The sequence below is a fragment of the Talpa occidentalis genome, unplaced genomic scaffold (genome assembly GCF_014898055.3).
Source record: "Talpa occidentalis isolate TD23 unplaced genomic scaffold, MPIMG_talOcc4v2.1 talOcc4.7, whole genome shotgun sequence".
NCBI classification, from domain to species: Eukaryota; Metazoa; Chordata; class Mammalia; order Eulipotyphla; family Talpidae; genus Talpa; species Talpa occidentalis.
In genome coordinates, this window is record NW_023605083.1 from 21,819,404 (window position 1) to 21,835,905 (window position 16,502).

General features: G+C 40.6%; 1 protein-coding gene across 3 annotated transcripts in view; it reads left to right on the forward strand.

The window, feature by feature from the left end:
• GLDC (glycine decarboxylase) overlaps positions 1–16,502 on the forward strand; it is a 102,555-nt gene that overhangs the window by 71,682 nt on the left and 14,371 nt on the right. For all 3 annotated transcript variants that reach the window (XM_037493379.2, XM_037493380.2, XM_054689304.1), the window contains 5 exons: positions 5,690–5,765; positions 10,982–11,107; positions 12,479–12,628; positions 13,783–13,895; positions 15,392–15,533. In XM_037493379.2, coding sequence (XP_037349276.1) covers positions 5,690–5,765; positions 10,982–11,107; positions 12,479–12,628; positions 13,783–13,895; positions 15,392–15,533 — 607 coding nt within the window. The remainder of the gene's footprint in view (positions 1–5,689; positions 5,766–10,981; positions 11,108–12,478; positions 12,629–13,782; positions 13,896–15,391; positions 15,534–16,502) is intronic.

Genomic DNA, 16,502 nt, shown 5'->3' on the forward strand with positions numbered 1-16,502 from the left:
ACTACTGATATTCTACCCACCTCAAAAACCAGTTACATCAGAATCTCCTCCAGACATCAGAGCATTTAAATATTGTGTTGTCGGAAAAGTCATGACACATTTTTGCATAGAAAGTAGCAGCTATGGGCCTCCCTGGTGGTGCAGTGGGTTGAGTGCTGCGCTGTGAAGCTGTTCGCAGCCTCTACAGCGCGGGTTCAATTCCTGGCCGGCCAGGGAGAAACCCACATGGCGTGACAGACCTCTCCTGTCTTGCCCCCTGCTCCCCTCAGCAGTGTCTTTAGTCCGTCTGCCTGTTATGCTCCCCGAATTCTCTAGTGAATTTTCTCACCCTCCAGTGCCTCTGACATGTACCCCAGTTCGTGTATAAATAAATAAAATCTTCCAAAAAAAAAAAAAAAGTAGCTGCTGAGAGCCAGTTGTAGATCCCTGTGTCGTTCCTGGTAAGCTCAAGATATATAGTATTTCCAGCATCACAAAAGATTTCCCACTTTCCCATCTACTCCCTTTAATTATAATTACTGTTCTGATATTTGTTACCACAAATTAGTTTTGTCTATATGTAAATTTTACACAAATGAATTTATGTGGTATGCATTCAATGTTGTATTTGTTTACTTCATCAGTGCTATGAGTGCAGTTTGTTGTTTATGGGTGCTTATTACTAAATTGTAGGAGTATACTAACATTTATTTATCCATTTTGATGTTTCTAGTTTTAGGTGAATATAAGCTGTTGTGACTTTATTAAATAGAACCCAGGGTGTTGGATGGTGAGCCATTATTTAATGAAAGACCATGAGGAAGAAAAATGTCTTCTTAACTTAATTAGATAATTTTAAAACATTCATATCAGAAATACATTAGTGGGCTTAAATACTATTATTTGTAATATTAGTAAATATTTTTTAATTAAGATTTATTTATTTATGCATACAAGAGCTGGGTGAGAGGATTCATCAGAGATAGAGTGGGGAACAGAACAGGCAGATTGACTGAAGTACACTGCTGAGGGGAACAGCGGAAGAGTCAGGAGAGGTCTGCTGCTCCGTGTGGGTTGGTCCCTGGCTGGCCAGGGGATTGAACTCATACTGAAGTGGCTGCGGACAGCTTCATAGGTTGTATCTTAACCCTTTGCACCACCAGGGAGCCCCTCGTTAGGATACATTTTTAACACCATTTGACTTGTATAAAAACATGGCAAAACACATACTGTCTTGACATGAATTTTGGTGACCACTTTAAATTATTAATTTTGGCATATTCTGTAGTCTTTCAAATTGGTTCTGTACTTTTTCATAATGAAAGCTATGTAGAAATCTGTCTCTTAAAACCAGCAGCCATAGTAATATATCTCCAAATGTTCCAAAGCACTCAACTTCAGAGGAATTTGTTATGTTGGCTATAATGTTGGTCACGTTGTTCTTTAGGCAAAATAAAAAGGTTGTTTCTTAGTTGATCAAGGGTAACTTCTACAATCAGTCACATATGTACACAGTAACTAATTTATACTTTCATTTCATGTTGCAATTCATTTACAATCTTAATCCATCTTAAATATTATACTTAAGAAGTACTGTACTTTCCACTGGTGGCTACTGATTATGCATCCCACAAAATATATATAAGGACAGGCCATATTCCTTTGTCATTATAGCCATATCTACAATCATATTTCTAGAAAAATATCCTAGTAGTGTACCTTGGGATTGTGTTATGGCCCAATAAAAATTTGTTCCAAAGATCTAAAAATTTAACCATTCCAAGTATAACTAATTCCACTATTTTTATTTATTTTTTTATTATTTTATTTATTTTTTAAGATGTATTTATTTATGCATACAAGAGCTGGGGTACAGGCCAGAGATGTGGGGGGTGAGAGGATTCACCAGAGACAGAGTGGGGAACAGAGCAGGCAGATTGACCAAAGTACACTGCCAAGGGGAGCAGCGGGTGAGCCAGGAGAAGTCTGCTGCACCATGTGGGTGGCTCCCTGGCCGGCCGGGGATCGAGGTTGCGCAGAAGTTGCAGATTGCTTCATAGTGTGGTGCTTAACCCCTTGCACCACTAGGGAGGCCCCCAATTGCACTATTTTTAAATATCAATCTTTTTACTTGGGTTTCTTAGCAAAGGTAAAGATAAAATGATAAAAGTGTTCGTAGTTCATTGTGTCCTTCAATTCCTGTTCTAATCTTCACAAAAGAGCTGAACTAACACCTTATCCTCTGTCATGCAGTGGTCAAATTCCAACTGCTCCCCCATTTTGTGGGGTTAAATTCACAATGAAAAGCTTCCCTGAAATTCCATACCAGGATAATATGCTAGTACTGGTAGAGTTAAGGATTAAATCATCAAAAAACTGTTTACTCATGTCAACTCCAGTGTATTTTCGTTGGAACTTTTACATATTTGTTACAGTTTCTTCTAATCTATTGGATTTCTTATGGATTCTTGGTAGAATGAGTCTGGGATTTAGGAGAAGTTTCCATGTATTCTATATTAAACAATATAACATAACTTCTTTCATCAGTAAAAGCTATACCTTGTTTTCTAAGACAGTTTAAGCTTATGCTAACTTGGCACTTCTGTGGATCTGAGGCTCCCTTTCCATTGGCATCCCCTCACTTTGGCTAGCTCTCTGGCTCCAGGCCACTAACCACTTTATTTGAATAGATATCAGACCACTATCCTAGCTGCCCCTACACATACATTTCTCTCTGTTATTTTTCACAATATTTTTCTACCAACAGGTGGCACTAATAATTCTTTTATTTTAATAATATCCTAGCAGTAAGCTTTGTGTGGCACTCAGAACATATCCTTTACATTTTTGGAGTTGAAACATACCTGATTTTAAGAGTATCAAATTATAAAAAACATCATCTAGCATTTCTGATCTAGTTTTTAGCATTACTGGCTCCTAATTTTCTCTTAGATTACTGGCTCCTAGCTCTTGTCTTTCATTTCTAGTCTACAATCACCTTAATTTGCCTCCAACAAAACAATATGAATAGGAGAGAAAACACAAAGGAAATACAAAATCCATTTGTTGCGATCCCTCCCAATAAATGGACAGTATGACATTTATGTTGGTTGCCTGGGCTGGGGGGCAGAAATGGATTTTGAACAAATTTACTGAATATTTATTAGTGACTCCCTATAGAGTATTATTCCGTCCTGTGAGAGGTTTCACACCCTACACTCTAGTTGAGATTAAGACAGGCACAGAGTCAACAAGAGATCTATAATAATTTTTAATGTAAAGTGCATGTAAAGGATGCTATTATCAGAAGGATGAGTAGAATAAAATACTGTGAGTTTGAAGGAGGCTAGAGCTATTCACTCACTCTTTCAATCTAGCCAGCAGTTGGTATTTATTGAAAAATCCTCATGTCTGTGTTCTTGGCATAGAGAATACAATGTTGATCATAAAATGTAAAATTTCTGCATTCAGAGAAGTATAAATATTGATAAGACCCAGGATGTGTGAAAAGCAAGAGGAGGAACTTTCCAAGTAAAGGATCATCTAGTGCAAAAACCCTAAGTCAGGAATTGCCTTGATATGTTTCAGGGAAGAAAGAAGACCTGGGTGGCCAGACGGTACTTAGCAGGAATTAAAAATAGAATAATGGCAGAAGACACAGGTATTAGATATGGGGCAGAAGCCACAGATCATGTAGGCATTTTAAGGCCATGGTCAGCAGATGAATTTTTAACTTTTAGAAAGACTTTAAAGAAGTGGAACTTAAGTTGTGATGAGTTGATGAATATATGGGATTTGGGATATGGAAATAAGTGGGATTTGGCTGGTGGGAGGGCAATATGGGGTTAGACCAGATTGAGGGCTGTCGAAGTGCTGATTCAAATGCTGTGTTAACCCATCCAAGCAAGTGCCTGAAACTGGTCAGGGTTGCTGCCTGACTGGGACCACATTAATGCTGTTGTTATCTCCATTTTAAAGAGAACACAGGCACAGGGATACTAAGAAAAAAACAGGTGTGAGTAGTTTGCATATTCGTTTTCTGTTCTCAAAATAAGGAACATCAAATGAGCTAGAACTTGTTTCTCAAAAACCAAGTGTAGGGTAAGTGAAACAGTATCAGGCTTTTCTGCCCTCCCACCATCAGGACTGATGATGGATCCCTGCGGTAGGATATGGGCATATGTAGATGGGATTCACCTGGGCTTAGAGACTGGGCTTATAAGGGCAGCATCACAGAGACACCAGAAGAAGCAGAGAGTAGAGCAGAAGAGCAGAGTGGCAGAGAGCCTAGAAAGAGTGAAGACTTGCTGGGGGCTGGGAGGCCTGCCAGCCTCCCTGTTCCCCAGAACCTCTTCCTGCTGTGTACCCAGTAAAATACCAATAAAAGCCTGAAAAGCTACTGAGGGCTCCAGGACTCCTCCTTTACCCCGTTTGCTTGGATCGTAGAGATCCTGCACTGACCCTTCCTGCCCTTACACCATGGAAAGACTAGTGCTCAGCTCCTTCCCTGAAAGAGAGCAGACTGCTGCAGTGTGATTGATAAAGAAGTAGGTGCCCAGATTTTGCAGGAGTGGGCCTTATATTATGTGCAGCTTGTTCTATCAGTCAGACAAGCGTTCTGTGAAGGAATAACTAGTATAGTCTCCAGCCTCAATCCTTGAGAAGCAGTGTGCTCAGAAGAGCAACTCTGCTTACAAGGGAAATGCCAGAGTCCTTGACAGAGGCCCACTTCCACCCAGTGAATCTGTATGTCACTGTTGGTTGTTGGTCACCTAAAAGGCCAGAAAAACTCTGAACTCAGTTTTTTATGTGCAAAATGGGGGTCATGATAGTTACCTAAACTTTTTGCCTATTTTTACTCGATGCATAGGATCTGGGAAATAGGAACACATAATCAGTGGAGCTTATACTTGTATTTTACCTTGTCTAGTCTTTTCTATTGCTTCATGCTGTGGAAGTCACCACTTTCCTTTTCTTTATCCAGTTAAACTCTAACCCCAACATCCCCATGTCCTTCCCTATTCTTTGTTCTGTCCTTATGCTGAACCCTCAATCATCAATTCTGTTGTCTCCTCCACCAAACCATAAATATTTCTACACTAGTTGCAAACATATCTAATCCCAATGATTTTGTCCTAACAATCTTTCAAAATAAAATTTCAAATGTTCAACCTTAAGCTTTTAGTTTACAAAGGAAAGAAAGTCTATCTAATTTATTCTTGAACCTTACACCTCTAGAGTACGATCAGAATCTTACCAGGTGACCAGAAGAGATAAACACTAAAGCCATGGGGCCTTCCACAAAGTCAAATGATGGTATAATTTTTTGAAATGGAGGACATTTCAAATGGGATTGAAAAACCTATTACTCACTTTCCTTTCCTTCCTGCGCATGAGTACTGAGAACACTAAGTAATAGTCTATGATCCACTCAGCATTGCTCACTGGAATGTTAGTCATTAAGTGTTCTCTCAAAGAAGAGTCTTCACTGACTGTTCTAATGGGTATGGCTAGACTCCAGTAGCCACGTGCATGCAGAGCCTGCTAAAGCCAACCCCGAGACTGCCGGGAACGGGACCACATTAGAACGCATAGTTCCTTTGTGAAGTCACACGTTGGCGAACACTTGGCCTAAACCTGAAGATTATTGAATGAGTAAGTGAAAGCAAAGAGCCCCAAAGTCCTGATCTTTCTCATCTTATCTTTGCAGTGGAGCCCAGGGGGAATATGCTGGGCTGGCGACCATCAGAGCTTACTTTGATGGGAAAGGAGAGAGACACAGAACAGTAAGTATGGATGAGGGGCTCTCGCTCACCACAAGGTGGCAGTGGGTCCAGCCATAGTCCTTCTATTCTGGGGACAATCCCATCAAGCCATCTTGAAAGCAGCTGAGGGAACATAGAATCATTAAACAAATTTCTGTGACTTGACTTTTATAATCCAAGATATCTCACAGCATCATTTTAAGGGCAAACATTTGGAGATAAAAGGCTTTTGTTCAAACCTACTGTGTAAAATTCAGCCAGTCTCCCTAGGGAGCAAAAGGAGGAAGGGGCAGGGCTGTTGCCATTCTAAGCCTCTCCTTGGATCAGTCCCCCTCATTCTGGCCAAAGGGTAGAGACTGAGCTTTTAATTCTTAACTCCTACTGTGCCTAAGCACGGCTCTTGTCATATGTACATTCAAAAATATTTACTGAATTAGTAGATTTCCCTACTATATGATTGTCAGCTAAAGCAACAAAAGACATGGAGCAGAGTTGCCAGTTACGCTTTGTTGCTTGCTTTGGCTATGAGAGTTTAGTCTCCAGGTCCCAAACTGTTCCTGGGGACCCAATGGGCTCCCGTAGGTACTAATGGGCTTGGTGGGGTACTATTGATCCCTAGAGGCAGTGCCTTTAGCAGTTGATGACAAAGGCTTCAAATTGTGGCTAAAGGCGATGTGTCTTCTTCGGGTCCACTTTCATGATGAGTGCTTATCTAGAATGTCCTCAGAGCCATGGAGGTGGAGTTCTTACAGGGAGATGGGAGAAAGTTTAGGAGCAGGACAAAAACCACTGCCTATACAGGAGTGTTAAAGAAAATGCTGTAGGTGCCTGGTGATTTTGGCTGCCCAAGTAAGTGGTGGGTAGGCTCAGTCTTCATCCATTTCTGGTTTTCTTACAAACTGGAAGATTATTTATGGCTAGTTGCTGGGATTTTGCAATGAAGAATTTAAAAATGGTTTCGCTTCCATTTCAAGAAAAGGAAGGAAAGAAAACATTTTCTTCATCCTCCCCTGGCTTATCCATTTGAATCCACAGGTGTGTTTTCTCAGGCCTTCTTCCTGGTCAGGGAATACAATTGATTTTCAAAGACCTTTGGAAAACAAGGCATTCATTAATTGAATAAATTATTGAGTACTATCCACATACAAAGCCATGGGTGCCAGCTTAGAGAGAGAACAAGTGATAAATCAGGTAGTTCCTGACTTTCCAACTTTTGTTTTTTTTTACTTGGGTTTTCTAGTGGTTTTGAATTCTAAGGAAGGGTTATCTTGGAACTATAATTGTTTGGACCTCAGAATCTCAGCTCTTTCATAGTCAGAAAGGAAATACCAGAGCTCCAGTTGTCTGGTGAAAGTATATCAGATGACTGACATTAAAAATTCCCCTTTCTTGTTTTCCTTTGTGACTTCATAATGAGGCAGCCCCTGGAACGCCTTGTCCTTTAACCACAAGTTGTCTGGGGCTCCTGGGAGGGAACCTATAGTCCTGTGTGACCATCTCCACTTGGCTTTCCTAATCTCATCTCCCACCCCTGTTTTATCAGGAGAACTCTGAGATGCGTGGTGGTGCTCTGTGGATGTACGGTAATGAGCTAATGACAAAGGGCTAGCTATAATTCAGATTCTATCCACTCTGGGATACTTCCCCCATCATTATTTCCCATTTCTCTAGGCTGACACCATGAAGTAACTGTGAATATCCAAGAGCTAGGAACCAAACCAGATTGGTCAAGGAGAAAGAATGGGAGAAACTGTAATCAAACCTAGGCAGAATTCTTCTGTTACTAAATTCTTTTTTGACTCCTTTTCCTTCGTTTTGTGTTTTTCCATCCTTTTTCTTCTCTGTCCCCTTGTGTACGACATTTTTTCTGGCACCATTGCCCACACCACTATCATGCCCATGCTGTTCTCCTTGAAATATCTTATGAAAGACTGTTCCTTTCTGAAGAATGGAGAGGTGCTGGCCCCTGCATTTTTGGAAAGGGAGGAAGAAGAGGCAGGGAAGGCCACCCAGACACTGAGGTTGCAGAAATATAGAACTCTTCAGATTGGAAATGTTGGCATCCTTTCCAGATTAAAGATTTTAATTAAAGCCAACTTTTTTTAGTTAGAGGAGAAGAAAATGACTTATTATCCAAATAATCAGGGAGGATTTTTCCACATCAGAGATGTCTGAGACAGCTGGTCCTGCACAATAGACTCTAATGGAATCCAGTAAAATATGTCTTTCTTTTAAAAAAAGGGAGTGTGGGGAAATCATGTGCTACAGAACCGCCTGGGTTCCTGATATTTCTCTTGTTCAAGCTGTCTTTGGAAGTCATTTTTACATTTCCTTTGAGGTTAAATGTCAGAGTTCCTAATGCAATCACCAAAGTTCTTGATTCACTAGTTTAATTTGGGAGAATACAAATGTATTCAATAAGCATTGTTATTAATAATTGCCATCATGGTCCTAAATACTTCATAATTAATAACTCAATTTTCTGGTGAAATATTAACTCAGGTCTTCTGGTCAGTGACTAATTTTCATAACAAAGGGAAAACACTGACCAAATCCCACCAAAACACCCCCCAAAACTCTTGGGAATGTCTTTTTCTTCCAAACAGCTTGAGGCAAAGTAGTGGCCTTTGGTGGTTGGATTTTACCAATGAGAAGAAATTGATTTCCCTTATAAAGAAGCATTTCTCTTTAATCCTTCACTCATTTGGTAAGTGTTTAAGTATGATCTACGGTGGGTCTTTTCCAGGCACCTTGGGAAGAAACACAAAATCCTTTTACACTGGCATAAATATGCCAAAGTGATTTTTAATTTTAGATACTCCAAAGCATGGAATCTGGGTCTTACTTCATGTCTCTTAACAACATGATTTTAAAGTGAGGGAATAATTTGCATCACAAAAAGCAATTAAAGTTTCTTTTTTCTAAAAAAATATTATTTATTTATACAAGGACCAGGGTACAGGCCAGATGTGCGGGAGGGTGAGAGGATTCACCAGAGACAGAGCGGGGAACAGAACAGGCAGACTGATGAAATACACTGCTGAGGGGAGCAGCGGGCATGACAGGAGAGGTCTACTTTGCCATGTGGGACCCTCGCCAGCTGGGAACTAACCGGCGCTGCAGAGGCTGCCAACAGCTTCACAGTGCTGCGCTCAACCACCTGCGCCACCAGGGGAGGCCCTAAAGTTTCTTAATACACATAGAAAACCAGAAATGGCTAATAACAGCATAGAAACAAATCATTGGCAAAATCACTGAGACTTTTTCCCTCCCACAACTTTTATTAAGTAGTGCCTTAGTTTCCTATGGCTTTAACAAATATGAATAACAGATTATTACAAACAGTAGCTTAAAACAATACCAATTTATTTTTATAGTTATGGAGGCCAGAGGTCTGAAATTGGTTTCACTCAGGTTAAGTCAAGGTATTGGCAGACCTAGTTCCTTCCGGAGGATCCATTGCAGAATGTTTCCTTGTCTTTCCTTGTTTCTAGAGGGCTTCTACATTCCTTGGCTTCTACTGTCACTCCAACCTCTTGTTCAGTCATCACATCTCCTAATTCCTCTATGGTCAAATTTTCCTCTGCCTCCCTCTCATAAGAACAATCATAAATACATTTAGAACCTAATCTATCATCCAGGTTTCAAGATCCTATCCCAGGATCATTCATTTCCTGTCTCAAAATCCTCAATTCAATGACATATGGCCAAGTCCCTTTTGCCATAAGAAGTAATATTTATAGGTTCTGAATTAGGAAGAGTGATCTTTTGGGGGCCCATTATTCAGCATGTCACAGCATGGTTGACATTGTTGGCTTGAAAGTTTTTGTTTCAACAGAAGTTCTTTGGTATGAATCCTTAATTTAGGCCTTTAAGAAAGATTTTATATTTATTTTTAATATTTGTTTTTCTCCTCCTTGATCAATTTTCTGCCCAGAAGGGATTCTTTTATTCAAAAAATCCTTTTTTAGAATAAAAATACCTTGTGAGAAAGGACTTGTGATTCCAGCTCTAATCCTGAGAAATGAAAGGAAAAAATTTCAGTGCAAAAGGGAAGCATTTAAACAAGAAAGAAGGATTTAAGGACAGCACAGTATAGCCAGCATGAGTCCGGCAGCCATTTCAATAAGACACAAACCTTCCATCTCAGAAGAGTTACACAGTAATTCCATGTTTGCCTCTGGTTGCAGTTCTTTTTTTGTAGACATGCATTTTTCTTAAATGGACAACATTGGAAACTGTTGTAAGCTTAATTTTTTCCTTCTAAAGCCCATTTTTTACCATAATCATCCATTTCTCTTCAAGAGATTGTATTATTGGTTCTGGGATTTTAAAAAATGATTATTTTCAGGGTGATTACTGCTTCTCTTTGTGGCTTTCTGTTGGGACAAGTGAGGCACTTATCTATGGCAATGCATCTTCAAACCTAGCAGAGCATGTGTTCGCCTCTGTTTTCATGATTGTAGGAGGTAATGAAGATGATTTAAATCTGAGAATTCTAACTTTGGACCCAGCGTCTACCATCCCCCAAAATTCAACATAATCTTTAAGCTGTAGCTTTGGTCCTAACTCTTGAGACACATTTTCCTGATATCTTCAATTGAAGCTGTAGCCCTTGCTCTGAGTTGCTACAGCACTTGCAGCCACAAATATAGAAGCCAGAGTTGTCAATGAGTGAATTGTGTGATCAGATTTTGTGCTCCTTTTATGATTCTCATGGTAACTAACAATTTATTACACAGAATAAGCAACCTATAAATGATGACATAATTGGTGTATCAACACTAGGAGGCCTTGGAATATGTCTGATAGGACCTTTCTTGGATCTCAGCTCAACCAAGCACTGAAACTGTAATGTGGGCATTTGAATCCTAGAGTTTAACTTCCAAGCTCATATTCTTGTAAGGTGCTTTTTACTTATTATAGCTGAGACAAGGATAGAATAAGCACGGCCCTACTTTTTGTATGTTTGGTATAGGAAGGAGAGTATTCATATTTTGATAGTCTTCAGGGAATAGCATTTGAGCATTCGAGTGGAAATTCCTGCTTTTGTGCATTGTTTTGTAATATAGTAATAAATTTTAGCAGATTTTAAGGCACTAGTGGTCATTTTAAAGTATGTGGCGCCTATTTAATTTGTGCTCCAAGCATGTTGTAGGACATTTCTGGCATTATGACTAGTCTGGTGATTTTTCTATCCTCCTTCCTTCATTACTTCATTTCATTACATTTCTAAGGTTTGCCTCATTCCGAAATCAGCACATGGGACCAATCCCGCAAGTGCCCACATGGCAGGCATGAAAATTCAGCCCGTGGAGGTGGATAAATACGGGAGTATTGATGCAGCTCACCTCAAGGCCATGGTAACTGTCCTGCACTCAGCAGATGGGAATTGTCTAGGGTGGAAAGAGATGGTGGGGATCAGGGACTGGATGGTTTAGATCACCATTGTCCTCTTTTGCATTTTATTGAAAAGGCTGCAATTCCTCCTCTGAATAGGTCTGGAGAAGATGGCGTAAAATCCGAAAACCTAGCCATGTCTATAAGAAAAATTAAAGCAACAGTCACATTTTTAGTTTAGAACAAAGCTGACCATAGTCTACTTTACTTTTCCCTTCACCAACCTGGAGAAGGTCCTTTAAATTGAAACTCCATTCTCTAATCTGTGCATGTGTAAAAAACAGAATGAATTATTCATAGTGGTGGTAAAGGTATTCCTTGCAGTACCTGCCTGCCTCTTTCTGCCCAACCTTCCCCCATTAATAATCAAACTGGCAGTCACAGTTCTTCTCAATCCTTGTGTGGGAATTAAAATATAAATATAGATTTTGCAAATGTCTGTGACTTTCCCAACCATTACCTGCTGAATTTCAGGCAGCTTCCTCCCTCCTTCCTGCAATACCAACCCCCACTCCTAACCTCCCAACCTCCAGGAAGAGGTTGCTTAGCAACCGTATCTGCTTTCCACTGGTGGACTGGAGGCTGCATCTTAAGTGGGAAGGAAATCAGTTGAATAGCAATGTGATTTTGTCGGGGTTATTAGGCACCAAGACAGAACTTCATATTACTGCCTTCAAAGGGAGGCTGAAACATAGACAATGCTGCTCATCTCGTCCATTCACCTCTACCCTTCCATGGCCCCACAAAGTTTCTACCAATGTATATTCGGGGTCAGAAGTTACAATTACAGTTGCTTGGATATTAGACATAACCTTTTTTCTTTTTTGCCATTTGCACATGAGCCTACTCTGATTTACTGGCCAAAAAAACCCAGAAAAATATCTTTTATATAAGCTTGTTTTCTGTCAAAAGGAAAAATAAGGGAGATTTTTTTCATCAGAGTAGATACACTCCATATGGGAATCTTACATTCTAATTTCAATGGAATGGGAAGGAAAAGGCATATGGGTGGATGCACAGAGTGAGATGAACTGTGTGAATAGACATGTCAGGGGAACAAAAAATACGTGAAATAATTTTTGAGACAACTTAAACCAAAGGGAAAACCACCTTAGAGAGTTGACCCAAAATATAAGTCTCCTGAATAGTCTTTTTGCTCCTGACCACAGAACCTTAGCCTGAAGGGATCTCATTGTTGTCATGGTACTTTGAGAGAATTCCAGTAACGAAAGGTCAAGACTTCATCTTCGTTAATCCTTTAAAATAACATGCAATGATCTGCCAATAAAGAAACATTTCTTCCCTTGTCTCCCTCTGCCTTTTCTATCCCTCAGGTGGATAAACACAAAGAGAACCTTGCAGCAATCATGATTACGTATCCATCCACCAATGGAGTATTTGAAGAGAACATCAGCGAAGTGTGTGACCTGATCCACCAACACGGAGGACAGGTTTACCTAGACGGGGCAAATATGAACGCCCAGGTGGGCTCCTTTGCTTCCACTGAGAAAAAAAGATTTTTTTCCTCTTCTTGGACAGTTGTCTTAAAACACAAAACTAAATTCAGAACTGAGACTTATTTTTTTTAATTGAACTTCAAAGAAAGTACTCCAGTTTCTCTGTGATGATAGATCCTAGAGAAGAACTTAGGGGGTACTGGAGAGGAGGTAAAAGTTTGAAGCTGGAGACAGGGATTGTCAGGGAGCGCAGTCTCACTGGGGGTGCTACAGACGAGGTCATCTGATTCCCTTCCTAAGGTAATTTAGACCCACATTTTGGCCTTTGGTGGATATTGATTGCCTATGGCCTTGGACAAAGCCATTAACCTGGCTGAAGCTTCATCAGTGTGAAACAACTGAATAGTTCTATCCCTGAAGGACTATCCCCATGTCAGTTTTGGAAAAAAGGGAGTCTGTGATGTGCACCTCTGAGGAAATGCTGTGGGGAGCCACTGGAGGAGAGGACAATCTTCTCTTGAGTCTTCTCTTCTTGTTGATTGATTTTTTTTTTTTTAACCATTTCAGACTCTTTCTGCTTTTCTTTGCTTCTGTCTGATTCCTGGGACTCTCTATTGCTTCAGTATCATAAATTCTTTATCTTTGGCCACATTCAGAGTTAGTTCGAATGCTGGAGTGGCAAGAATGCTTCTGAAAGTTGTGGCTGGTTTCAGAAAGTCTTCAAGACAACTGTCAGCCTCACTTTGTTTCTCCCCATCAGCATCCTCTTGGGTGATCCTCCAGCTCCTTACAGGAATGTGTCCTGAGGGACCTGTGGGCTAAATGTGTGACACCCAAGGCTGGCCTCAGGGAAGGATAAAACTGCTGGGGTGAAATTGCCTATTTTTTTAGGGTATTTACTCTCTTCCCTCATAGGGATGGTAGTTAAGAATTGATGAATATTTAAACTTGTATTTTAAAATTTAAAGTAAACTAAATGGTCATTGATGTTTCTATAGAAACCACAAGTCACACAGCCTATGGGATGCCAGTTTTTTTCTGCAGAACTCAGTCAGTATTGAGGACATTTCTGTGAACACTCTGCCTGCTTTTCCTGTGAGGGGAGAGGCCATAGCTTGTTTGCCTATTTGGAGCACCCTCTCAAGCATTTGACTTTTGCTTTGGTTCCTTCTCTGTGGCAGGTGGGACTCTGTCGTCCTGGAGACTTTGGGTCTGATGTCTCACACCTAAATCTTCACAAGACCTTCTGCATTCCTCATGGAGGAGGAGGCCCCGGCATGGGGCCCATTGGAGTGTGAGTTCTGCGATGCTGGTTTTAGGATGACTTTGGGGGTTGAGAATGAAAGATTGCCCCAAACTTGCTATTCTTCCCACTAAAGGTCTCCAGGTGTCAAGCTTACCTTTATATGTAACGTGCATGTTAGGAGCTGCGTACAGAGCAGAGAAAGGGGTGCTTTTAGGGTATACCAAAGAGGAATATACATAGATTTTGTAAAGCCCACTAAGCTTCTGACATACACAGACAGCAGATTTATTAACAAAGTAATGTGAATAGGGAACTTTCCAGTGAATAGGGAACTTCACTGGAGCATTATGGATCAGAAATGGAATATTAGGATTTGGGGAGGAGCCTCTCAGCCTTTAACTTAGACTTTCAAGCAGCTTTTCTGTCTTTTTAAAAATCAGTTATGGTTACATTAAAAGTGGATTATATAACAACAGCAACAAAAATAACTCAAAGTAGAAAAGTGTTTTCCAGGCTCTGGGGGCCAGGAGGTTGGTGGGGAGAGGTTGGCAAAGGGTTCAAACTTTCAACTCTAAGATGAATAAGGTCAGAAGATCTAGTGTATAACATGCTGACTATACTACTGATAACATTGATAAAATATTGATAACAATATATTGTCAATATCATATATTGATAAACTGTCTTATAAAATTGGAATTTGTTAAGAGAGTAGAACTTAAATGTTCTCACTTGCCCCCAAAGAAAAGTGAATGGATCTAAGATGTTGAACACCTTTCAGCATGAATTCTTATTATATCTGAGATAGTAAGGAGGAAACAAACCTTATTACTAGAAGTCAGAATAAGATTCAAGGAATATCTTCTAGCTGTTGACAACTTCTTATACTGTGAATTGATTGAATCATCTTGTGAAAATGGTGCTAGTCAGCAATTTTCTTAGCTTCTTCAGTCTTCCAAGAATGTGCCGAGCGATAGTCTTCAGGATTTCTGGGAGCTTCACCCCCTTGCTTTGTTCTGCTTTTCTTTTTGATTATTATTAAAGTAAATGGAGGCACCCCAGTGCCTAAACTGTGGGGGATGCAGGGTGAATGACTTTTATCTTTCCTTGGTGGATGGGATGGACAGCCCCATGGGGTTTCTTCTTTCACTCACACTCTGTCCCTTAGATGCCTTGTGAAAGTATGAGGTGAGGCTAGAAAGGTGAGGGTGTAGGGCTGTATGTCCCCACATCTTGGAACCCATGGTTTTACAAGCCAGTTATTTTCCGACCTTTTCCAAATCCTCCACCACAGCACTTGGTGCACCACTGGGACACTGCTGGCTAGTGATCCATGCTTCCAGAAGAGGAGGAGGAGGCAGGAAGGAACATTTCCTGAACATCTGCCCCTTAGCAGGTCTCCTGCCCTCCTTGATGTCATATCCCTTCCTCTGTCAGAGTTCCCCTGTTAGGAATGGAGTTTCCTGAGAGGGGCAAGTACTTGCTTGTTTGCTTGGAATGACTCTTTTTACATCTTCTGAATTTGCTCTGTTAAAAAAATATAGGAAGAAGCATCTTGCCCCTTTTCTGCCCGATCATCCCATCATTTCAGTAAAGACAAGTGAGCGTGCCTGGCCTGTGGGTACTGTCAGTGCTGCTCCATGGGGCTCCAGTTCCATCTTGCCCATTTCATGGGCTTATATTAAGGTGAGGCCTGTAAAAGTGTATTAAGTGTATGTGTGGGGGGGTGGGGGGTGAGGGGTAGGGAGAGGTAGGGAGGTTGAGGGACATGGCGGGGGATCTAACGTGTCAGTGGGGAACCAAGACTGCAGACATTCTTCTTGACTTCAGTGTGAAGACATCCATGATCTGAGATGTGACTCAGTAAATATTGATGATGATTTGGTTGGAATAAATGTGATAGGGATCAGCTAAAATTCATTTAATGCCTGTGTCACTGCTGTTTCATTTGTGTTCTCACAGTGAGTTTAACATCAGAGAAACTGACATACCAGATATGTTTTTCCAGACAAAGTTCCATGAGTCATGTGGATGTTCTAGCCACGTCATTTGGTTTCCTGTAGGGTTTATAGGGCCTCTTGCAAGTGAAAGACAGTGCACGTAGTAGTTATTGCACTTGGTTGAGATCCTGAGATGAGTTTTAGGAGCACCTCTTACTTCCCTTTATATTTCTTGGGGACCTGGGGATAAGATGAAAAGTAAGGGAAATTTAATTATAGGGTGGAATCCCAAAGTTTTTGGCTCTGTAGGTCCTGTGGAGTTGTATTTCTCAGAGGTAATTAGGCTTTGTAAGAGAACAGGCTTCCTTGCTTTGTCTTTCTTCAAGAAACAGTAAGGCAAGAGTTTATTTTGTACAACTCCTGTTCAAACTGTCCTGCCTACCTCCTGGGCTGACAAGACTGTGCTCTGGATAGGAACAGTTCTTCCTCTCACTAATTAAAGCAGCCTTCACAAAACAGCTTCCCTCATTATAGGTGGTGGCTTCTGGTAAAACAATCCCCAAAACTCAGCTCTTCAGATCGTACTGGAGGGTTCTGTGGGGCTAGCTGTTATTCTCCAACAGTATGATATTTATGTTTCTTTTTCTGGAAAGCTGAAACAATAATTCTGTGCCTTGGACACAGAAAACAGCTTTTTAAAATGATAATCAATTAT